Below are 25,666 nucleotides of genomic sequence, written 5' to 3'. Positions count from 1 at the left end.
CTCCTTTCATTACTCTAATAATGTACAACCATCTATGTAGAATAACAAAGCATATTACACTAGAATCGGTAACAAAACTACAGTATTGTATATTTTACAATTCGTTTGCATGACGCACGAGCAAAGCAATACAGCTAACGGCATACATGAAAGGCATTGCAATTTGTGTGAGTAAATGCAACCAACCAACATTGATATGTAAACAACTCTATCAATAACAAGATTATCATCACTAGCTAAATGCTTGAATCGAACTTACAAACAAATATTTTCCAAGGCTGAAGCGTGACAAGAAATAACTACACTGAAAGACCTGCACTGTAGCGTTGTTTTTAGCTGCTTCTATGCGTGCAGAACGAATTCTCTACTTCGTGTTTGCGTACATTCTAAGTACCAGAAAGCTCCACTAGGGGGCAAATAACACCATGGAACACAATGAAAATCTATTTTAACCATTGTAATAAAATAATCTGTTAACAGGATGGCAGCACAGACATGTTGGCTGGATTCACAAGATGTTTATCTTTCAAATGCTGTATTGGACTTGTTAATGTGTGAAAGTTAAATATTTCTAAAAAATATATTTTGAATTTCGCTCCCTGCACTTGAGCTGGCTGTTGTCATATTGTGCCCGGCTTCGGGCTTGCAGCCAGAAGAAGTTAAACAGGCAGAATGCCAGTAATGTGACTTGGGTGACATTTAAGTGCATGCATGGCCATCACCACTGCCAAATACAAACACTCAGATCAAAAATAAAATATTACATGGGCCAAAATGTCCAGAGGTCCAGTAAAGGTCTCTGGACATTTGGTTGGTGTAAGTGAGCTGGGCTCCATGTCTATGTCATCTTATAACTTTGACAGCAGATGAGACGTCTCTAGCTAGATCTCTTTGCCAGCCTATGGTCAGTTGGCAAGAAAATCACAAACAGATTTTGGACCAGGGTACTCAGCTTCTGACAGCCGTTTTACATCAAATGTGCATGGCTACAGTATATAGGGGCTGGAGATGAGGGTAGGGACATGAGTTAATTTGGGCTGCAAGCCCGATGTCGGTACACTTATGACAACAGCCAGCTCAAGTACAGGGCGCGAAATTCAAAATATATTTTTTAGAAATATTTAACTTTCACACATTAACAAGTCCAATACAGCATTTGAAAGATAAACATCTTGTGAATCCAGCCAACATGTCCGATTTTTAAAATGTTTTACAGCGAAAACACCACGTATATTTGTTAGCTCACCACCAAATACAAAAAAGGACAGACATTTTTCACAGCACAGGTAGCATGCACAAAGCCAACCTAACTAACCAAGAACCAACCAAACTAACCAAGAAACAACTTCATCAGATGACAGTCTTATAACATGTTATTCAATAAATCTATGTTTTGTTCGAAAAATTTGCATATTTGAGCTATAAATCAGTTTTACATTGCAGCTACCGTCAGAAATAGCACCGAAGCAGCCAGAGTAATTACAGACACCAACGTCAAATACCTAAATACTCATCATAAAACATTTCTGAAAAATACATGGTGTACAGCAAATGAAAGACAGGCATCTTGTGATTCCAGCCAATATTTCCGATTTCTTAAGTGTTTTACAGCGAAAACACAATATAGCATTATATTAGCTTACCACAATATCCAGAAACACAAGCCATTTACCAGCAGCAAAAGTTAGCGATCGTAACAAACCAGCAAAAGATATATAATTTTTGACTAACCTTGATAAGCTTCATCAGATGACAGTCCTATAACATCAGGTTATACATACACTTATGTTTTGTTCGAAAATGTGCATATTTAGAGCTGAAATCAGTGGTTATACATTGTGCTAACGTAGCATCTTTTTCCCACAACGTCCGGATATTTTTCTGACACTCACATATTCTGACCAAATAACTATTCATAAACATTACTAAAAAATACATGTTGTATAGGAAATGATAGATACACTAGTTCTTAATGCAATCGCCGTGTTAGAATTCTAAAAATAACTTCATTACGACATGCAGTTTACGTTATGGCGAGAGCGTGCCCAAAATCTGGGCGCAAACTACTAGTTCACATGTTCGACAGATATATGAAATAGCATCATAAAATGGGTCCTACTTTTGATGATCTTCCATCAGAATGTTGTACAAGGGGTCCTTTTTCCAGAACAATCGTTGTTTGGATTTAGAATGTCCTCTTCTCCAGTCAATTAGCACGGAAAGCTAGCAAAGTGGCGCGAAGCTCTCCTTCCTGAACAAACGCAGACAAAGCAACACGCCTAACGTCCCGAAGAAATTTCAATAATCTAATAAAACTATATTGAAAAAACATACTTTACGATGATATTGTCACATGTATCAAATAAAATCAAAGCCGGAGATATTAGTCGTCTATAACGACAGCTTTACAGAAGGCAATACCAGGTCCCTTCTCGCGCGTTCCAGAAAACAGGAAATTGGGGTCACGTCATGCCAAGAGCTTTTATTCGACCTCAGATCATGTTATACACTCCATTTCTTCTCTCACTGCCTGTTGACATCTAGTGGAAGGCGTATGAAGTGCATGTATACTAATAAATATCAAGGACATTTATAGGCAGGCCCTAGAACAGAGCATCGATTTCAGATTTTCCACTTCCTGTCAGGAAGTTTGCTGCAAAATGAGTTCTGTTTTACTCACAGATATAATTCAAATGGTTTTAGAAACTAGAGAGTGTTTTCTATCCAATAGTAATAATAATATGCATATTGTACGAGCAAGAATTGAGTACGAGGCCGTTTGAAATGGGCACCTTTTATCCAGGCTACTCAATACTGCCCCTGCAGCCCAAAGAGGTTAAGCCATAGAGTCTGAGGCAGTAAGACTTGAATGAGGTGACATAGCTTGCCTGGGGAGTGGGGACAGTGGAGGGACGATGGGGTCTAAGGCCCTGTCTTACCTTGGCTATGGGGAAAGAAGTGGTGTCTGAAAGGTGAGGTGGGACGGGAGTCACTATTGCTGGAGGAGCCCACACTGTTACTGCACAGGGCGGAGCAGAGCTTCTGCATGCCTGTCAAAGCTTCTGCAGGGGAGAGGGAGGGCAGGTGGGACAGAGCCGTTGGGAAGACATCATTACAGATGATGTGGAGGTGAGTTGGAGGAGGAAGACCGAGGTGTGGATGCGAAAAGGGAGTGAGACAGTCGGTAGATACACCATCACAGATAGACACAAGGAGGCAGGGAGTGAGGAACGTAGGGGGGAAGAGTTAGAGGATAGGTAAGAGAGGAGACAGAGCCAGTGGATACACACCACCACAGTTAGGGCGGGAGAGGAGGTGAGGTGAAAGAGGGTGAAGAAAAGAAGGGGAAAAGGGAGAAAATCGGAATCATGTCAAAACTAGAAATTAAGAAACTTGAAACGAGGAGGAAGGACTATTTGAGTGAGATGGGGATAAGGAATAAGGGAAAAATGTGTTTTATCTCTACATTAAAGTGGAACTGACAGCATTTTAGCAACATGAAATCTTATTAAAAATCTGTCCAGGAAGAATGACACATTTTTTTTTTCTCTTTTTTATTTTTTTTACAAGCGAACATTTACTTGGTCATTTTCACATTTTCATACTTTCATAGAATGTTTGGGAATGACTATGTTCGGGAATGAAAAACTATATGGGGTGGGCACTCACCCACTCGTCCAATGACATGACATCCTCCCAGCAGCTAGCTAGCTAACATTAGGCTCCGTGTTTTCAGCTTGCTAAATAAAAGCTAGCCTATTAGCCAGGTTATGACTGGCTTGTGATCATTGCAACAAAGCCTCCTTCACTCACGCCGCAAAACTTACCCTAGTAAAACTGACTATCCTACCGATCCTCGACTTCGGCGATATCATCTACAAAATAGCTTCCAATACTCTAATCAGCAAACTGGATGCAGTCTATCACAGTGTCATCCGTTTTGTTACCAAAGCCCCTTATAAACACCCACCACTGCGACCTGTATGCTCTAGTCGGCTGGCCCTCGCTACATATTCGTCGCCAGACCCACTGGCTCCAGGTCATCTATAAGTCTATGCTAGGTAAAGCTCCGCCTTATCTCAGCTCACTGGTCACGATAACAACACCCACCCGTAGCACGCGCTCCAGCAGGTATATCTCACTGGTCATCCCCAAAGCCAACACCTACTTTGGCCGCCTTTCCTTCCAGTTCTCTGCTGCCATTGACTGGAACGAATTGCAAAAATCGCTGAAGCTGGAGACTTATATTTCCCTCACTAACTTTAAACATCAGCTATCTGAGCAGCTAGCCGATCGCTCCAGCTGTACATAGCCCATCTGTAAATAGCCAACCCAATCTACCTACCTCATCCCCATATTGTTTTTATGTACTTTTCTTCTCTTTTGCACACCAGTATCTCTACTTGCACATCATCCTCTGCTCATTTATCACTCCAGTGTTAATCTGCTCAGTTGTAATTATTCCGCTACTAAGGCCTATTTATTGCCTACCTCCTCACGCCATTTGCACACGCTGTATATTGACTTTCTTTTTTTCTATTGTGTTATTGACTGTACGCTTGTTTATTCCATGTGTAACTCTGTTGTTGTTGTTTGTGTCGCACTGCTTTGCTTGATCTTGGCCAGGTCGCAGTTGTAAATGAGAACTTGTTCTCAACTAGCTTGCCAAAGTTTGATTGTATTGACATTCCCAGTCTTCTTTACACTTGTCAGATTTTGTCCAAAATATTGAGTCATTGAAACTGAAACAGTGTATCCCGAATGGCTAGAGGCAGCAAACAATGTACCAGGACAGCTGTGATTTATAACCTGATAGCAATATTTGTTGGACTACCAAGAAAAGTATTGGTGAATAATATGAATCATGCATTGAAGTGCATCCATCTATTCTGCCAACAATGCATTACTCTACGTCATGGATTTTTTTGGTCAAATATAATCTATTTTTTAAACTTCTTATAAAGTAGTTTTTTTAACATAAACTGGGGATTTTATATTTTTGACTGATATTATGATTGTCTGTTTGTTTCAAATCTGCAAATAAGTTAAAACACTCAGTTCCACTTTAATAATAAATATTTAATTATTAGATTATTAACCATGTTATAGCATTCATAATGGTAGGCTGACATTGTAAATAAGAATGTGTTCTTAAATGACTTGCCTAGTTAAATAAAGGTTAAATAAAGGTTAAATAAAATAAATATAATGGCTTATTCATGACAGTTATTATAAAGTGCTATCAGAGTGCTCAGTGAAGAGTAAAGATATAGGAGGACAGCAACAGAGGAGCTGCTGTGGGGAATTAAGATTAAGGTGGGGTTAAGAAAGAGTGACAGGCATGAATGATACTCCTGTGAGATGTGAACAAGTGGTATTATGTTCTTGTTAAAATAGTCAAGGAAGAGTGTTGAGGCAGTGCCTACCGTACATCTCAGACTATTTTAAATAATTTCACCTGTGTAACCTGTAAAGACTAACAATACAAACCATACATGCATGCATGCGCGCACGCACACAAAGATGCGTTTGCAAACACACCCCCTCACCTGGTCTGTGAAAATGCTGTGGTGAGCGTGACAACGGGGTGTAACTATGACGATTGTAGACAGGTGAGCCGATGGAGCCCTGACTGGTAGACCTCTGAAGGATGCGTTCCCTTATGTCATAGCAGCTCTACAGGGACAACACAGTTACATCACCTGTCAATCACTATCAACCCAAAGTCAAGATCTTCCTTTCATTGTAATTCGATCTGAACGTTTGCAGCTAAACATGTACAGTGTATTCCTGTGTAATGCAGTACCACCTACAGTGGATGGTGTAGGTGACATGTTTCTTGAGGACTGAAAGATAATGTTTTCCCCTTCTTTTTTTCAAGCTAACTTAGCTAACAATCCTGACCATACTGTAAGCAAAGAAACACCGTACAACATACTTTAAGCACACACCAACACCACGTTATCATCAATGAGAATAGTTGGTGGCTGTCTTACCTTGTCATCTGGCATGGGGGAACGCTCCCTTCTCGCAGTATGGAGCTGTAGACAGAAAAATGACTGAGCACTCTCGTGTCAATAATAGGTTTCCTTTATAAGGGTGAGTTGCCGTGAACCTGAGTGTGACATTAACACTAGACTTTGGATCCTTGAAAAAGCGCTGTATAATTATAATGTATTATTATTACTAAATACGAAATGTACACAAAGTGTTAGCCTTCCACACTGCAACGACAGACATATTTATTGCCTGACACATGACTCTCTGGGGGGGAGAGATGGAGAAAATGGATATGATTTAGGATAATATAATGTATGCATCACAGCTGTTTTCTCTCAAACCAATACTTACCCGGCACAGATTGCAACTTCAGAATGACGGCTTGTTCATTTCAACATGATGCGTCACACACGCACAAGCACATACACCTTTCATGCATGGTTGCATGGTAATTACCTCTCCCACACTCTCCCTCCTCTCCTCCCTCTCATCAAGGGACAAGGTGTACAAAGGCTCATAGGTAATCAGATCAGGGCGGTCTATATCATAAATGGCTTTGACTTTGGGAATGGCGGCTAGGTCCCTGTATTCAAGGATCTCATTGTCTACTTTTGCCTAGGGACACAGACAGACAGATAGACAGATCGACACATACATAGAGACAGAGCGAGAGAGGTTATACACAACTAAAAGCACACATCTACTAGCCAGTATTAGGGCAGATAAAAAGTTCCTCTATACACCCTGACCACTGGGGTTGCAAAAAAAACAACCCCAGTGGTCAGTGTCTATAAAGGAACTATAAGAGAGAGAGGGCTCCTTCCACTTTAGATGTAAGGCTGAACAGAAAATGTATGTATCGGTAAGAATAAGGTCTACGACTAAGATGCTGAGCAGACCGGACGTGTCGCGTGGGCGAGCGTTGCAAAATAAATGTACATGTTATTCAATCATTGCACTCACACTGCTCGCGAGCGTCTACGTGGCCAGGCGCTAAAATATAACTTGGTTCTATTTGTGACACTCGACGCGCCGCAAGTCCTGCCTCTCCCATATCCTCATTGGTTTTTAGGAACATATACCCACGTGCCATCTTCTCGTTGGTTTTTAGGAGCATATACCCACGTGGGTGTTTGCAAGATGAACTGAGGTCCACACTCCAGTCGGTTGTGGTAATGCACCTTCAAGTCCAAAGAAGAAGAAGCCTGAAGGAGGAGCAATTACTAGAAAACAAACCTTTACCCTTTATTCTGTGGATTAGTCTGTGCTTTTCTGGTAAAATAACAACCCAATGTTTATATCCCAGGACAAATTAGCTAGCAACAACAAGCTAGCTAGCTAATTTGCCATAAATGTTTAATGCTTTTCAACCTGTCCCCAAATTAATACAATTGGTTCAGAGTTTGTTTTAACGATTCAACCTGCGTGTCCTGATGGCGTCTGGTGTGGGGGGACAAAATCAACATGCGCGCAATGCCATACGCGATCTGGTCAGCATGTTAGACAAAGTTCACACATGGAATGACAATTTATCTTAAGCTTCCCTAGGGAAGATGTGGCCTATAAAAAAATATAAGCAGTACATCCAGCCCAGTATGTGTGTGAGGGTAGTTGTATGGTAGACAGAACTCACATATATGGTATGACCTGGTGAGCCATGTATGCTTGAACCAGGTCTGGAACAGATACTCTCGGATGACGACCTTGAAGGCTGCAAGAGGAGAATAGAAAAGGAAGTCAAGACAACATCCCAACAACTTCTCGATGAGTTTTAGAGGTGTTGGATCAAAGTTGCTACAGTATTGTGTTCGCCTCAGTTTGCAAATGAGGAATGACATTTGTCCACTCAATCACTGCTTCATCAAAAGGAGGGGAAAATAAGAATTCATCAGGCCGTCGTTTTAAAGAAGGATTTGTTCTTAATTGACTCGCCTGGATGAATAAAGGTTCAATAAAGAAAAGACAGTTTAACACCTAACTTTGTTTTTGAAATTCCACCACATTGTAACATGACAAGTAGATTCAATCTTTAAATAAAAAAACAAACACATTATCTTGCAATGACGTCATTCATTTGCCTCTTGCAAAGTGAATGAGGGCATTTGCATTGTGACTTAGTAATGTCCTTAACACTGTAAATACCACATGCATTCCCACGGGCAATGAACTTCAGATGGAAACAACAGTCCTGAATTCATGTATTAATTGACACGAATCATGTTTTCACAACCACATGGTTACTATAAACGGGGGCTTTATAAAGAGTTTTAGGGTGAAAACAACCATCACTATATATTGTTTGATACTTATCTTCGTGGCTCAAATTACAGGGGTGGCTGGGTGCCCCCATAACAAATCGGGTGTCCTCAAGAGACATTGGGCATCCCCAAAAGTTCATGTATAATTTGAACCATTTTTATGTCTACCACTCAAATATGTCCTTGTCTTTAGCCCTTACTCCTTCCACATGAGTGTGTCTGAGAGGGGGCTGTGCTGTGCCTCCTCTCCAACCTGACTTAGATGAAGCCCATTCAGCGGTCCAAGTCACAGCTCACCAGGGATGGGGTCAATTCCATTCCAATTCAATCAATTACGGAAGTAAACTGACATTCTAATTCCAATTTTTCTTTAAATTCTCAATGCTTTTCAATTGGAATTCCAGTTAATTCAATACCTCGTGAATTGACTGAAATTAAATGTAATTGACCCCAAACCTGCAGCTCACACGCATACGACCACCACAGAGTGAGGGACACACACTACATACAGAGGTAGACATAAGACGGAAAAAGGTTAAAGGGGAGGTGTCTGTGCAGCCTAGAAATACATTTTAGCCCGCCTAAAAACCAGTAACACAGACACAGCCAGTCTCTAACCCTTCCTTTTAGCCCCAACTCTTTGATGTTTGCAGATCTGAGAGGTCTGGGTAGGTATAGGCCGTGTAGTGGTGGGGCTTCCACCATACTCTTCTGTAGGGCTGCATCACCACCTGTTACGGAAACTGCATCACCATCAGCCACGTGGCTCTCCAGAGGGTGGTGCATCACCGGGGGCACGCTGCCTGCCCTCCAGGACATTTACAGCACTCAGTGTTGAAGGAAGGCCAAGAAGATCTTTATATAGACCTCAGGCACCCAAGCCACGGTCTGTTCACCCTGCTACCATCTAGCAGACAGAGACGGTACAGGCGCGTCAGCCGGGACAGAGACTGAGAAACAGCTTTTATGACCAGGCCATCAGACTATTGAACAACCATCACTAGCCGGCTACCTGTCTGGTACTCAGTCCTGCACATTGAGACTAATGCCCCATGTATAAAGTCATTGAATGCTGGTCACCTCATTCTTTTTTATACACTGTTGTTTACTCACTGTGTCTGTATACACTGTATTCTCGACATAGCTCATCCTAATATACTGTACCTACTACTGTACATACCATTTTATTTTCAAAATTATATACTGTCTATAGTCACCACGTATTTATATTCTCAAACATGCTCACTCTAATATATCTACTTTGGATGGTTATTTCTGGATTTTTTTGTTTGGATTTTTAAAATTATTTGTGTATTTGCGAGACATTCTACTGTACTATTGGAGCTAGTAACATAAGCATTTCGCTGCACCTGCTATAAGACCTACAGATCTGTGTAAGCGACCAATCAACTTTGTTTTGATTTATTACTTACACATCTGCACACATCGAAGGTTTAGGTCCAATGGGAAGGGGTATGGGGAGCAAATTGGGACTGGCTGACACAGAAGAAACACTTGCACAATGCAAACAAGGTCAAGGTACAAGAGGTCATTCATGTCCAGATAGATTCCTACCTGTTCCCTCTGTTGCTCCTCTGTTCTGGTTGTGTTCTTACACCCAGGGTGCCACACGGTTGATCCTGTGGAACAGAACAGAGACAGATGGTCTTAGAGAACAAAGACATCCAAACCTAACCTGGTCCCAGATATGTTTGTGCTATCTTGCCAACATGTATGTTCAAACCTAAGAGTTGGCTATACAGCAGATCTGGGACCAGCCTAAACCAACCCAGCTATACTGTAATAACCCTTAAAATGCTTCAATCATAATGTCAGCCCATCTAGCTACTTACCTTGCAGGTACATCTCTTCTCCTTCTGTGAACATCTGGTTGCACCTGCTGCATCGTGCACAGCTGGGATGGTAGTGTTTGTCCCCTGCCTGGAAACAACACACACAAAACACACGCACAGATATCATTAAGGACTGGAATATATGATCCACCTGTGGCCATGCAGACTCACTATTCCATCCAGGGCATGGTTTAGTGTAATGTCCAGTGTATGTACATTTCTTCGCAAGAGCAGTCAAGAGACATTGACATTACATCAATGTAGTACACAAACTGTATACAGTTAACTGATTAAATCAACCTTCCATTAATCCAGGCACACTACAAAGGGTTCACTGTCTAGCATGATCATTCAACCTACCTTAAAATATAGGAGCGATCTTCCCTTTGTACAGTACTTAAGTCAAAAGTATCCTCCCCTGATACTGCATAATGAGGTGCTTTGCATACACAGCGACATTTCACTAATGCATTTAGGAACGGGACACTGACCAGAAGAGATAAATACCCAAATGGGTGCCACGGATATGGGGCTATGGCCTGGGAAATGTGTCTTTAACCATCCCTGTTGGATCAGGACTACCTTCCACATACACACACACACACCGCACTAATCAAAACTCTAGTATCGATGTGTTTACACAAAAACAATTGATCTTTAGCGGAATTGTGAAATGCTCTAATGTAATCTCCTGATTAATCTTCTGCACACACACTCTGTCATGGCCAAATCCCTTGGGAATGAAAGAGTAGAAATGGCTCCATTTCATCAGTGTATCCAGAATTGAACAAAGCAACATATCTGTACGCCTCAATGTAAGTGACACAAATCATTCTGCTTGCCCACTCTCTCATTTGCTGCTGTTATTCCTCTCTGTCTCTCTCTCCCCCTCCTCTCTCTCCTTCCGGCCATAGTAGGTGTCAGTGTGTCTGCAGACAGAGATGCAAACCAAGTATGAGTTATGGGAAATCAAATATTTGGATAATGTCACTGCCTTCCAGGCTTAAAGTAATAAGGCTTCTCTTGGTGATAGATAATAGGAAAATGTCTCATCCCTCTGTGTAGCCAGTGGATAAACAAGGCTAAAGCACTCATGACCCATTAGTGAGGTCCCATACCCAGTAACACTCAGTGGCTTGATTTGCATATTGTCTGCAGCAGCTAAGGCCATTCTCAGAGCACAATGTAATCGTGATAATAAAATGACTCCTTAAAAATGACATGTCACCTGTTGCTGCAGAGGATCTGAAAACTTAGAAAACCATTGACTGCAAATGAAGGGTCTAATATACCCCATGAATACTCTCTCATTTACTGTCTTGTCAAAACAACTCCGATTTTCAGGGTCACTTCCATTCAGGTAAAAGTAGGTATTGGAAAAATAGTAAAGGATACACAGAGAGAACAGAACATACTGAAATGTATATCAAACAATAAACCCAGACTAATGCCCAAAATAATAATTCAAATATAAAGAATACAATATTCAGAATGCAATTTACTTTAAAATATCTATGCCCAGAGAATCACAAACTACATAGTTCACTCACCATATAAATAATGAAATACAATAAAATCTGGAAATAAATTACTGAACACAAAATCATATACAGTTGAAGTCGGAAGTTTACATACACTTAGGTTGGAGTCATTAAAACTCGTTTTTCAACCACTCCACAAATTTCTTGTGAACAAACTATAGTTTTGGCAAGTCGGTTAGGACATCTACTTTGTGCATGACACAAGTACTTTTTCCAACAATTGTTTACAGACAGATTATTTCACTTATAATTCACTGTATCACAATTCACATGGGTCAGAAGTTCACACACTCTAAGTTGACTGTGCCTTTAAACAGCTTGGAAAATTCCAGAAAATGATGTCATGGTTTTAGAAGCTTCTGATAGGCTAATTGACATCATTTGAGTCAATTTGAGGTGTACCTGTGGATGTATTTCAAGGCCTACCTTCAAACTCAGTGCCTCTTTGCTTGACATCATGGGAAAATCAAAAGAAATCAGCCAAGACCTCAGATAAACATTTGTAGACCACAAGTCTGGCTCATCCTTGGGAGGTACAAAAGTATCTATATCCACAGTAAAACGAGTCCTATATTGGCATAACCTGAAAGGCCGCTCAACAAGGAAGAAGCCACTGCTCCAAAACCGCCATAAAAAAGCCAGACTACGGTTTTTAACTGCACATGGGTACAAAGATCGTACTTTTTGGAGAAATGTCCTCTGGTCTGATGAAACAAAAATAGAACTGTTTGGCCATAATGACCATCGTTATGTTTGGTGGAAAAAGGGGGAAGTTTGCAAGAACATCATCCCAACCGTGAAGCACAGGGGTGGCAGCATCATGTTGTGTGGGTGCTTTGCTGCAGGAGGAAATGGTGCACGTCACAAAATAGATGGCATCATGAGGGACAATTATGTGGATATATTGAAACAACATCTCAAGACATCAGTCAGGAAGTTAAAGCTTGGTCGCAAATGGGTCTTCCAAATGGGCAATGACCATAAGCATACTTATAAGTTGTGGCAAATTAAGGACAACAAAGTCAAGGTATTGGAGTGTCCATCACAAAGCCCTGACCTCAATCCTATAGAAAATGTGTGGGCAGAACTGAAAAGGCGTGTGCGAGCAAGGGGGCCTACAAACCTGACTCAGTTTCACCAGCTCTGTCAGGAGGAATCGGCCAAAATTCACCCAACTTATTGTGGCAATTTTTACTAGGATTACATGTCAGGAATTGTGAAAAACTGAGTTTAAATGTACTTGGCTAAGGTGTATGTAAACTTCCGACTTCAACTGTATAAACATGTATTTCTAGTACTTATAGTACCACTCAAAAGTTTGGACACACCTACTCATTCCATGATTTTTCTAAATGTTTTACTATTTTTTACATTGTAGAATAATAGTGAAGACATCAAAACTATGAAATAACACATATGGAATCATGTAGTAACCAAAAAAGTGTTATTATATATTATATTATATATTCGAGATTATTCAAAGTATCCACCCTTTGCCTTCATGACAGCTTTGCACACTTGGCATTCTCTCAACCAGTTTCATGAGGTAGTCACCTGGAATGTATTTCAATTAACAGGTGTGCCTTGTTAAAAGTTAATTTGTGGAATTTCTTTCCTTCTTAATGCGTTTGAGCCAATCAGTTGTGTTGTGACAAGGTAGGGTTGGTATACAGAAGATAGCCCTATTTGGTAAAAGACCAAGTCCATATTATTGCAAGAACAGCTCAAATAAGCAAAGAGAAACGACAGTCCATCATTACGTTAGGACATGAAGTTCAGTCAATACGGAAAACTTCAAGAACTTTGAAAGTTCCTTCAAGTGCAGTCGCAAAAACCACCAAGCGCTATAATGAAACTGGTTCTCAATAAGGACCGCCACAGGAAAGGAAGACCCAGAGTTACCTCTGCTGCAGAGGATACGTTCATTAGAGTTAACTGCACCTCAGATTGTTGCCCAAATAAATGCTTCACAGAGTTCAAGTAACAGACATCTCAACTGCGTTAATCAGGCCTTCATGATCGAATTGCTGCAAAGAAACCACTACTAAAGGACACCATAAGAAGAGACTTGCTTGGGCCACCTCTTCCTTTTCTCTGCGCATTCCTGATAGGATTCTCTTGGTAAGAGCTCTATGTTAGAGTGTATAAGCACAGATGTATACCCAGATATCAATAGCATAGAGATCCTTGCTAACTAGCCTCTCTATCTGGGTGCTCTGCTGTCCCCCCACTCGGTTTGGCATGTGGCATCTTGTTTGGGTTTGTCCTTCGTTTAATTACTTGTGACAGTGTACCAACCTGGGTGATACTCGTATTGCGGTGCTGAGGGCTTGTTCTAGTTGTCTTTGTCTTGGTTTGTCCACCAGTACTCTCCCAGTTTTCGTTTAGCCCTCGGGCTCCATGCCTACCCTTGCCAAGTTCGGGATCCTTTGTATGTTTCCCTCTGGTGGACTTGCAGCTCTCCCTGGAAAGTGAGCAACGTGACGCAAGGCGCACCACGTTTATCTCCACGGTGAACAAGCTGTGCAAAGTAACTAACTTAATGAGAGTTGACCATTGCAGGACTAAGTACTAAGTTGCTAAACACACTTCCCTTACATCCTGCCAACTTGAACCCCAACAAATAAGCAAGAATAAGCTTACACGTGGCGTGAGTTATAGCCGACCCACACATGTAAAGCGAGGACTAAGCTATAAACATGTGCGAGTTCTCGTGCTCTCCCCGCACTGTCAGGCAGGTCACACTCCATTTACATCTCCTATACTTCAGATAGTGTATGACTCAAGGCAGATACTGTAGGTACGTAGTAATCTTGACTTTATACAGTAGTGTGCAGTGTGTACTATAGACATAGTATATTACACTGTTGGCTTAACATTTCCAACTTTGGATGACTCGCGGAGAGCGGTTAGAGAACCCAACAGTTATCTGGCCTGCATCGCTTTTGGAGAACGCATGTGCATACCACGCCTGGAGGGGATGAGGGCCACAGTACAGTCCTCCTCCTCTGATGATTGCATTCCCCCCTCTGGGTGTGGTGCGTCGTCGCAGTGGCACCCTTTCGGCCACTTTTGGCTTCAGTGGAGCTCTCACGCTGCCATCTCTGGCTGGCACAGTCTAAACTGCCACCGCCAGTTCAGGAAACATTCTTGGAGCTCTCCCTCACGCCAGGTTCACCCTTTGGGCCAGGGGTTGTCAACATCATACAGCAGACTACAAAACTGTGAGACCTAACGCCGCACCTCAGAGGAACTGGAAGACAGGGCCGCATGTCTCGAAAGCTCTCCAACAACGTCTTGATCCCCCTCTTCCCCCGCCGAAACAGCAGGGGCAGGGAAATGGGAGCCAACGTTTTACACCCCGACAGCGCAAGGACAGGGGCCATGACCACACTTACAAGCAGCAGACATGGCTAAAAGGGCTGGGCCTCAGCAGCTCTTTTGATTCACATTCTCAACAGTTGCACCATCCCAGAGCCCAACTCAAGAAAGGGCTTGATTTACAAATGCATTTACAGTTGCAGCTGTATGAGAAGGCCTGCAAGACCATGCAAACAAATGGGTAGAAATGGAGAGATTTTAACCATTGTCACGTCCTAGATGATGGAGGTCAAATGTACACCTTTCCCTGAAACACCCACAACACGGTCCCCCGTATTAACTATATTCCCAAGCATCTCCATGCAGTCAGACTTTTGATTTTGTGCCACCAAGGCCACAATAAAAATACCCCCTCTCTGAATGTCTGAGTGTGACCCATTCCCCATGGGTTACTGCAGCTAGTGTTGCCAGCACTGCCACTGCCTGGGTGGGGGCACCCCACCGGAATCCCCACCGGCTAGGTACAAGGTTGTCAAGGTTCTCATTAGCAGCTTTGAGAATGTCCTTGTATAGTATACTCTCCCTTTAGGGGGCTTGGCTTTGCAGGACCAACCCTGCCAAGCAGACTCAGAATCTTGAGGGGGCAGTGCTGCTCTAGGTCTCTGACTGCATTTTGGCTGCATACAGGCCACTTACAGCAGGCCCATAAAACAGTTAGGGACTTCTCCTTAGTATCATTCAGGTGGGTGTCTAGGGTATAGGGTTGTGGACCGTTACATCAATATAGGATCATAAATAAATAAATTAGATAATTTATTTAAAAAATTCAGTTCCCCATGATAGGACAATAAATAAAATAAATTTATCATTTATTTTAAAACTGTTCCACCATGATAGGACAATAAATAAATAAGACATATAATCTATTATAAAAGGTATATCCATCATCTGAACAACATTACAGCAATACATTGGTTCCGGGATATGCAACCATTTCATTTCTCACTCAACGCCACACTTTCCCAAACATAACAAATAAAATAAAAAATAAACACACACCACACCATCCACACATACTGTGCCTTCCGCTTACTGAGTTTTTATCTTCACCATGTTGAATTAGTGCTTGTGTGCTCCAATTAGTTATATAGAAAAGCTATATTTTTTATTGTATTGTTACAATCCATAACCGGGCAAAAATTGTGTTTCATTATTTTCCTCATCTATGAGAACTTTGTACTTTTTAAAATAACCATAGAGTAGTCTTTGTCTCTGAACAACTGGTTATCAATATATAGTTTATCGACGACGAGAGCTACTCGTTTCCCTTTTAATCTATTTTCTTTGAAAATTGGATACAGAACTTTACGCCGTTCTGCAATTTCCTTCGGGAACTGATTATTCATGCCAATTTTGGTCCCAGCAAGTCTTTTACCCAGGCTTTTAACCATTATTTTATCTTTAAATGAAGCAAATTTGGCAACGATTGGGTGTTCATATCTTTGCCCTCTCTGTCCAAAGCGGTGTACACGTTCGAGTTGGATTTTGTCGATAGCTTCGCATGGAATCTGAAGCGCTGTAAGGAGGAACTCTCTAACTACAGATTCAGGAACTTCTCCTTCTTTCTCTTGGATACCTGTACGTACCAGATTCTCTCATGGATCTAGTCTGTATGTCAAGTAAGGCTTCTCTCAGAACGGTGTTCTCCTATTTAAGTAAATTCACTTCGGTTTCAATCTTATTGACTGTCCCTTTTTAGGTTGTGTGTTTCCTTCTCCAATGTCGCAGCTTTTTCATCACTCATCTCGAGGCATGCCTTGAATTCTTTTATATCCTTACTGACTATTTCAAGTATACCCAGTTTGTCATTTATTGATTTTAACAGATCGGTTTCGACCTTCACCATTCCCGGTGGTGAAAATATTAAATCGTCTGTCTGTAGAAGAGTCACGTTTTCGTTTAGAAATCGGTTCCCTTGTCTTACTCTCCGTCATGTTTGGGTGTTGCTTGTTTTTGTAATATTTGTCGATAAATGTCTTAAGATTTGTTTTGCGTTATTATCCAGATTGAAGGTTATCACTCACCAGATTGTGTAGTACTAATATCTAGTCTAACTTGCCGATATTGAATATTACGTTTTTATCTTGAAGGTGTTCCACATAACTTTGTTCAGTCCGCCATTACCTTTCTCAGTCCCGCCTCCTCCTCTCTCTCTCCTCTCTCATGATGAATGTTAGGTGATTGGTGATTGGCTTACCTCCAGCACTTTGCCTGTGATAAACTGCTGGCATGCCTCGCACTGGACCCCAAAATGGATCTGGTAGTCCTTCTCACAATAGGGTGCGCCATCCCTGAGCAAAGAGATAGGAGAATACAGAGAGACTGCATTAGAATAGGATAAAATAGAATAGTATATTTCACTGTGTCTGCAAGTATGTTGTGTGTATAAAATAATATAATAGTGGATTTTACTTTGTCTGCAAGTACACTGTGTATTTCATTATGTGTGTAAGCATTTCATGTGTATAATAGTTGTTAGACTTACTTGCTGATGTACTCCCCAGTGAGGACTTTTTGACAGGCCTTACACTTAAAGCAGCCCAGGTGCCACTGTCTCTCCAGTGCTAAGAGAGCCTGACCATTCTTAATGTCTCTACCACAGCCCGTACAGCCTGTAAAACACACGCACGCACACACACACAAACAATAGTTTACATCTATTCAAAACCTATACGCTAGATGGTGGCAGAGGCCCAATAGCCATGGCTTATTAATGGGTGCTTCAATCTTCCGTTTAGGTATATTTAAGTGATAATGCCGAGAAGCCTGTGTTTGTTGGATATATTGGCACCAAAGCCCATCTCACTCCTTGTAAAAACAGACGAGAACGGTATAAGGTATGTTGTTCATAGCCTGTTTGTGTTATTTCTAAGTTCACTCGTAATTAGGCTACTGGAAAACAATATTATAACAATGACTTCGTCTCGGGCCTAACAACTGTGCCAATATATCCAACAAACACCGGCTTCTTGGGCATTATCGGGCATTATCACTTAATTACCAAAAGCTTATCCAGGCGATCTACAAATAAATATATCACCTCTTTCTAAGCTCCCAGTCATGTCATAGGATCCCAGTGTCATCCCATGACATGTGTGATGACACACCGAGTATAAAGAGCTTGAAATGATGACATGAGGAGAATCAGCATCCCTTATTTATGGCTAACCGTGTATATAAGCTAACTGGCAACACAGAGAGAAACCAGGGTCGTGTTCATTTGACACCTAACAGAAGAAAACAAACAAACAGGAAAGCACTGCCTGGACTTGGTACACTCAGCTCTTTTTAAAGTTCCAATGCAGCCTTTTTTAATCTCAATATCAAATCATTTCTGTGTAACAATTCGCTTTATGCATGCCCACTAGCCTATGTATTTCGGCAAAAATTACAGCCAGCCCTTGATTACCGGTATTGCGCACTCATCATCTTTGATACAATAGCTAGCTAGCAGGGAAAGCATACATTTACAGTCAAACAAATCTTATATTTTTATTTGTACCGTTTGTTATATTTTTTTGTTCCATTATAGCCTAACCTCAAATTAGTTCAAGCAAGGTTTTTACAATTTTACGACATGATGGTAGCAGTACAGCTGAGCATTGCTGTGTCCCACTGTGTGCGGCTTCCTCCAAGATCAACTCCATGTTGAGCTTTCACACCTGCACTGGAAAATTTGATGTGAGATTCAACATCACCTCCCATACAAGGGTCTGCAGCTGCCACTTCCAAAGTGATGACTTGATCGAGCCTTTAACTCCCACTGGACGTCGGCTACTCAGGAAGGGAGCTCTCCCCACCCTGTTCCAGTGGAATGACTATTCAGTTACAGCGCCAAGACCTGGGGTATGGCAAAGGAGAGAGCAACCAACTTATGAGCTGGCTCAGGTGGATGAATGACTTCCTCCACCTGTATCATGATTATTGATCAGCTGCTGACCTGGCACTGGAACAAGGCGAAGATCTTCATAAGGAGGTAGAGAAACTGAGGAGACAGGTGGAGGAAATATCTGTCTGTCAGCGATTTCTGTTTGGAGCGATTTTGCTGCCTCTGACACACGGTTCTAGACAAGGTAGGTTATGGTAATGATAATAATATAGAGAGGATAAAGAGTGCTGCTTTGCTTCATAAAATGAATAATATGTGGTATCAAAAGGTCATTTAAAACAAGGTCTAACTAGACTGAGACCAAAACTGTGTTGTGGCTTGAGTAGAAACAATGTGTAAAAATAAGCATGCAACAAATTAAGTAAAAACCAACCTAAATAAATGCTTTGTTTAATAAAGGCTTTAAAATGTTTGCACAGGTGGTCTAGGACACTGCATCGCAGTGCTAGCTGTGCCACCAGAGACTCTGGGTTCGCGCCCAGGCTCTGTCGCAGCCGGCCGCGACCGGGAGGTCCGTGGGGTGACGCACAATTGACCTAGCGTTGTCCGGGTTAGGCCGGTAGGGATATCCTTGTCTCATCGCGACTCCTGTGGCGAGCCGGGCGCAGTGCACGCTAACCAGGTCGCCAGGTGCACAGTGTTTCCTCCGACACATTGGTGCGGCTGGCTTCCGGGTTGGATGCGCGCTGTGTTAAGAAGCAGTGCGGCTTGGTTGGGTTGTGTTTCGGAGGACGCATGGCTTTCGACCTTCGTCTCTCCCGTGCCCGTACGGGAGTTGTAGCGATGAGACAAGATAGTAACTACTAACAATTGGATACCACGAAATTGGGGAGAAAAGGGGGGTAAAAAAAAAAATCGAATAAAAAAAATGTTTGCACAAAAGCATTGCCTTGATCTTTGTTGTAGGTAACAATATTATTTTCTTTTCTCATCATTCCTTAATTTATCTGCATTTGTCTGGTGTTATTTTGTTGCCCTGGTGGCAATAAAAGGATCTTGTGTCTTACGCCTCGATCGCACCGACAGTGTCATTGCGTTTTGGTACACCAGAAGTACATTCATTTCCAATGGAACACTGCGTTTGCTTTGCAGCATTGCGTTGCAGTGTGTTCTGTGTGGTGCATACTTTACGTTGGATTTATAGAACGTACAGTATGCATCAAATTGTATGCGTCGATGAGTTGACAGAAATGGTAGCAGAATGTGAATGTTGAACTTTTGTGGTACACATATCCAGATGATGCTGCGTACCATTTTGCACAATGACGCTGTAGGTGTTATTGACGCGTTATATACTCCTGGGTAGTACTTCCCGATCGAGGCAGTAACAGCACCTAGGATTAGATATCAATTACGTCATTCTCCTCATTCATCATATTTCCCACTTCTGACATATACACTCACCGGCGAGTTTATTAGGTACACCACCCCGTTCACAAAAATGCATCGCATGACAACGAGTTCAGTTTACTTGAGTGGCCTGCACAGTCCCAGACCTCAACCCAATAGAGCATCTTTCGGATGACATAGAACAGGCTGTTTGCAGCATGAATGTACCACCGTCCAATCTGGACCAACATCCCTGTGGAACATTTCCGACACCTTGTAGAATGCCCCAAATCATTCAGGCTGTTCTGGAGGCAAAGGGGGGTCCGACCCAGTACCAGATGGGTGTACCTAATAAACTGGCCAGTGAGTGTAGGTTTGCGAAGTATGCCCACCTAATGACCTCCCAGAAGCTCATCGAACTGGCATCCCATAACATGGTACGAGTGACCATAACAAGGGCAGCTGCAAAGAGGAATGAGGTCACACTACTTGAATTTACCTTTGCATTTCCTGGTAATGTTAATCATCAAAGCTACAACTGACGTTAGACAAACACAGAAGGGCTAAATGCCACTTTGACAAGCTTGATGCTACTTGAATCTACTTTAATCCATTAAACCAATCATGATAATGGATCTTTCTGGGTTAGGGAGGGAAGATAAATCATAAACCTACAACAGTGAATAATTTCTGCCCTCTGGAGGGTTGATCATTTTAGTTATCATTTTGCATATTCATGCATCATAATCCTTTTTTTTCTCCATAATCCTTTTTTCCTGCAGTCCATATACATGTCTGAGTCTGAAGTAGAGGGATCTGGCCCACAGATTCAACATCCACAAGTCGACTGTGAGACGCATCGTGACAACATGGGGCAACTTTCTTTACACAGTTCTTGGGTCAGTGTGTATCTGGATGTCCGAGGAAGCCGTCAAGGCTCACCTGCGAGAGGAATTCAAGGAATACACAGACACACGTGGTGATAGACTGCACAGAGTTGTGTTGCCAAACACGATCTTCTCTCCTGCTTCAGAATGAAGTCCCACTGCACTTTCAAGGCGATGATTGGCATGGCACCACATAGTAAAGGGCTAAAACAAAGGTGTTTGCACTGAGGTTCTGTAAGTGACAAGGAGATCCTGAAGCAGTCGGGCATCGTGTCTGTGCTGAAAGCAGGGATGTCCATAATCGTGGACGACTGTGTGCCCTGCAAGGTCCTAAGACCGTCATTCCTCTCAGAGGGTACAGATGCCAGCAGCAGAAGTCAAGGAGACGCAAGCCATTGCTCGGCTGAGGGTCCATGTGGAGCGACTGATTCACAGAGTGAACGAGCACAAGCTCTTTGACATGGTCATCCCTCTCTCCATCACTGGGTGCATCAACCAGCTCTACACCGTTGCCTGCCTCCTCGTCAACTACCGGAATGGGCCCTTGGTCAAAGCACTGGCAAAGGACTAGTGATGCTGTCAATTTCCGTACTATTAGACTGGTAACTGATTGCCCTGTTTTTGCCTCTGCTTCAGTATACAGTGCATTCGGAAAGTATTCAGACCCCTTCACTTACTCCATTTTGTCAAATTTTTTAAGGATTTTTATTTCACCTTATTTAACCAGGTAGGCTAGTTGAGAACAAGTTCTCATTTACAACTGCAACCTGGCCAAGATAAAGCAAAGCAGTTCGAAACATACAACAACATAGTTACACATAGAATAAACAAACATACAGTCAATAATACAGTTGAAAAGGTCTATATTTAGTGTGTGCAAATGAGGTAAGATAAGGGAGGTAAAGGCAATAAATAGGCCATGGTGGCGAAGTAATTACAATATACCAATTAAACAATGGAGTGATAGATGTGCAGAAGATGAATGTGCAAGTAGAGATAATGGGGTGGAAAGGAGCAAGATAGATAGATAAATACATACAGTATGGGGATGAGGTAGTTGGATGGGCTATTTACAGATGGGCTATGTACAGGTGCAGTGATCTGCGAGCTGCTCTGACAGCTGGTGCTTAAAGCTAGTGAGGGAGATATGAGTCTCCAGCTTCAGTGATTTTTGCAGTTCGTTCCAGTCATTGGCACCAGAGAACTGGAAGGAAAGGCGGCCAAATTAGGAATTGGCTTTGGGGGTGACCAGTAAGATATACCTGGTGGTGCGTGTGCTACGGGTGGATGCTGCTATGGTGACCAGTGAGCTGAGATAAGGTGGGGCTTTACCTAGCAAAGACTTGTAGATGACCTGGAAACAGTGGGTTTGGCGACGAGTATGAAGCGATGGTCAGCCAACGAGAGAGTACAGGTCAGTGGTGGGTAGTATATGGGGCTTTAGTGACAAAACGGATGGCACTGTGATAGACTGCATCCAATTTGTTGAGTAGAGTGTTGGAGGCTATTTTGTAAATGACATCTCCGAAGTCGAGGATCGGTAGGATGGTCAGTTTTACGAGGGTATGTTTGGCAGCATGAGTGAAGGATGCTTTGTTGTGAAATAGGAAGTTGATTCTAGATTACATTTTGGATTGGTTGCTTAATGCGAGTCTGGAAGGAGAGTTTACAGTCTAACCAGACATCTAGGTATTTGTAGTTGTCCAGAGTAGTGATGCTGGATGGGCGGGCAGGTGCGGGCAGCGATCGGTTGAAAAGCATGCATTTAGTTTTACTTGCATTTAAGAGCAGTTGGAGGCCACGGAATGAGAGTTGTATGGCATTGACGCTCGTCTGGAGGTTAGTTAAGTGTCCAAAGAAGGGCCAGAAGTATACAGAATTGTGTCGTCTGCGTAGAGGTGGATCAGAGAATCACCAGCAGCATAGGCGACATCATTGATGTATACAGAGAAAAGAGTCGGCCCGAGAATTGAACCCCGTGGCACTCCCATAGAGACTGAACTCTGACACACTGAACTCTGTTTGAGAAGTAGTTGGTGAACCAGGCGAGGCAGTCATTTGAGAAACCAAGGCTGTTGAGTCTGCCGATAAGAATGTGGTGATTGACAGAGTCGAAAACCTTGGCCAGATCGATGAATATGGCTGCACAGTAATGTCTCTTATCGATGGCGGTTATGATATCGTTTAGGACCTTGAGCGTGGCTGAGGTGCACCCATGACCAGCACTGAAACCAGATTGCATAGCGGAGAAAGTACGGTGGGATTCGAAATGGTCGGTAATCTGTTTGTTAACTTGGCTTTCGAAGACCTTAGAAAGGCAGGGTAAGACATATAGGTCTGTAGCAGTTTGTGTCTAGAGTGTCTCCACATTTGAAGAGGGGGATGATCGCGGCAGCTTTCCAATCTTTGGGAATCTCAGACGATACAAAAGAGGCTAGTAATAGGGGTTGCAACAATTTCGGCAGATCATTTTAGAAAGAGAGGGTCCAGATTGTCTAGCCCGGCTGATTTGTAGCGGTCCAGATTTTGCAGCTCTTTCAGAACATTAGCTATCTGGATATGGGTGATGGAGAAATGGGGGAGGCTTGGGCGAGTTGCTGTGGGGGGTGCAGGGCAGTTGACCGGGGTAGGGGTAGCCACATTACAGCCTTATTCTAAAATTGAGTAAATTGTTGTTGTTTTTCTCTAATTAATCTGACACACTGAACTCTGTTTGAGAAGTAGTCCCATAATGACAAAGCAAAAACAGGTTTTTGGAAATGTTTGCAAATTTATAAAACATTTAAAACATTAAAAAAACATACAATTACATACACTACCGTTCCAAAAATTTGGGGTCACTTAGGGTCCTTGTTTTTGAAAGAACAGCAGATTTTTTTGTCCATTTTAAATAACATCAATTTGATCAGAAATACAGTGTAGACATTGTTAATGTTGTAAATAACTACTGTAGCTGGAAACGGCTGATTTTTAATGGAATATCTACATAGGCGTATAGAGGCCCATTATTAGCAACCATCACTCCTGCGCTCCAATGGCATGTTGTGTTAGCTAATCCAAGTTTATAATTGATCATTAGAAAACCCTTTTGCAATTGTTAGCACAGCTGAAAACTGTTGTTCTGCATAAAGAAGCAATGAAACTGGCCTTCTTTAGACTAAACTCAGCAAAAATATTTTTTCCCTTTATCAGGACCCTGTCTTTCAAATATAATTCGTAAAAATCCAAATAACTTCACAGATCTTCATGGTAAAGGGTTAAAACACTGTTTCCCATGCTTGTTCAATGAACCATAAACAATTAATGAACATGCACCTGTGGAACGGTCATTAAGACACTAACAGCTTACAGATGGTAGGCAATTAAGGTCACAGTTATGAAAATTCAGGACACTAAAGAGGCCTTTCTACTGACTCTGAAAAACACCAGAAGAAAGATGCCCAGGGTCCCTGCTCATCTGCGTGAACATGTCTTAGGCATGCTGCAAGGAGGCATGAGGACTGCAGATGTGGCCAGGGCAATAAATTGCAATGTCCATACTGTGAGATAAGACAGCCCGATTTACACTAGGAACGCACAATCCCTCCATCAGTGCTCAGACTGTCCGCAATAGGCTGATAGGCTGGACTGAGGACTTGTAGGCCTGTTGTAAGGCATGTCCTCACCAGACATCACCGGCAACAACGTCGCTTATGGGCACAAACCCACTGTCGCTGGACCAGACAGGACTGGCAAAAAGTGCTCTTCACTGACGAGACGCGGTTTATTCTCACCCAGGGGTGATGGTCGGATTTGCGTTTAACGTCGAAGGAATGAGCGTTACACCGAGGCCTGTACTCTGGAGCGGAATGATTTGAGGTGGAGGGTCCTTCATGGTCTGGGGCAGTGTATCACAGCATCATCGGACTGAGGTTGTTGTCATTGCCTGCAATCTCAACGCTGTGCATTACAGGGAAGACATCCTCCTCCCTCATGTGGTACACTTCCTGCAGGCTCATCCTGACATGACCCTCCAGCATGACAATGCCATCAGCCATACTGCTCGTTCTGTGTGTGATTTCCTGTAAGACAGGAATGCCAGTGTTCTGCCATGGCCAGCGAAGAGCCAGGATCTCAATCCCATTGATCACGTCTGGGACGTGTTGGATCGGAGGTTGAGTGCTAGAGGCATTCCCCCAAGAAATGTCCGGGAACTTTCAAGGTGCCTTGGTGGAAGAGTGGGGTAAAATCTCACAGCAAGAACTGGGAAATCTGGTGCTGTCCACGAGGAGGAGATGCACTACAGTACTGAATGCAGCTGGTGTCCACACCAGATACTGACTTTCTTTTGATTTTGACCCCCCCCCCCCCTTTTGTTCAGGGACACATTATGCAATTTCGGTTAGTCACATGTCTGTGGAATTTGTTCAGTTTGTCTCAGGTTGTTGAATCTTATGTTCAAACAAATATTTACACATGTTGATGAAAATGAACACAGTTGACAGTGAGAGAACCTTTCTTTTTTTGCTGAGTTTAGTTTAGTATCTGG

General features: G+C 42.4%; 1 protein-coding gene across 1 annotated transcript in view; it reads right to left on the bottom strand.

Annotated features, from left to right (window-relative positions):
- Positions 1 to 25,666, bottom strand: part of LOC120045821 (actin-binding LIM protein 1-like) — a 134,005-nt gene that overhangs the window by 23,710 nt on the left and 84,629 nt on the right. Inside the window, exons 5-11 of the mRNA XM_038990754.1 lie at positions 17,519 to 17,645; positions 17,231 to 17,324; positions 10,112 to 10,199; positions 9,834 to 9,898; positions 6,457 to 6,615; positions 5,814 to 5,846; positions 5,550 to 5,676 (exon numbers count right to left, since the gene is read on the bottom strand). Coding sequence (XP_038846682.1) covers positions 5,550 to 5,676; positions 5,814 to 5,846; positions 6,457 to 6,615; positions 9,834 to 9,898; positions 10,112 to 10,199; positions 17,231 to 17,324; positions 17,519 to 17,645 — 693 coding nt within the window. The remainder of the gene's footprint in view (positions 1 to 5,549; positions 5,677 to 5,813; positions 5,847 to 6,456; positions 6,616 to 9,833; positions 9,899 to 10,111; positions 10,200 to 17,230; positions 17,325 to 17,518; positions 17,646 to 25,666) is intronic.

This window comes from Salvelinus namaycush, chromosome 4 (assembly GCF_016432855.1).
Source record: "Salvelinus namaycush isolate Seneca chromosome 4, SaNama_1.0, whole genome shotgun sequence".
In the NCBI taxonomy this organism is placed as follows: Eukaryota; Metazoa; Chordata; class Actinopteri; order Salmoniformes; family Salmonidae; genus Salvelinus; species Salvelinus namaycush.
Note: the sequence above shows the minus strand (reverse complement) of the source record. Positions and strands in the feature narration are given on the sequence as shown.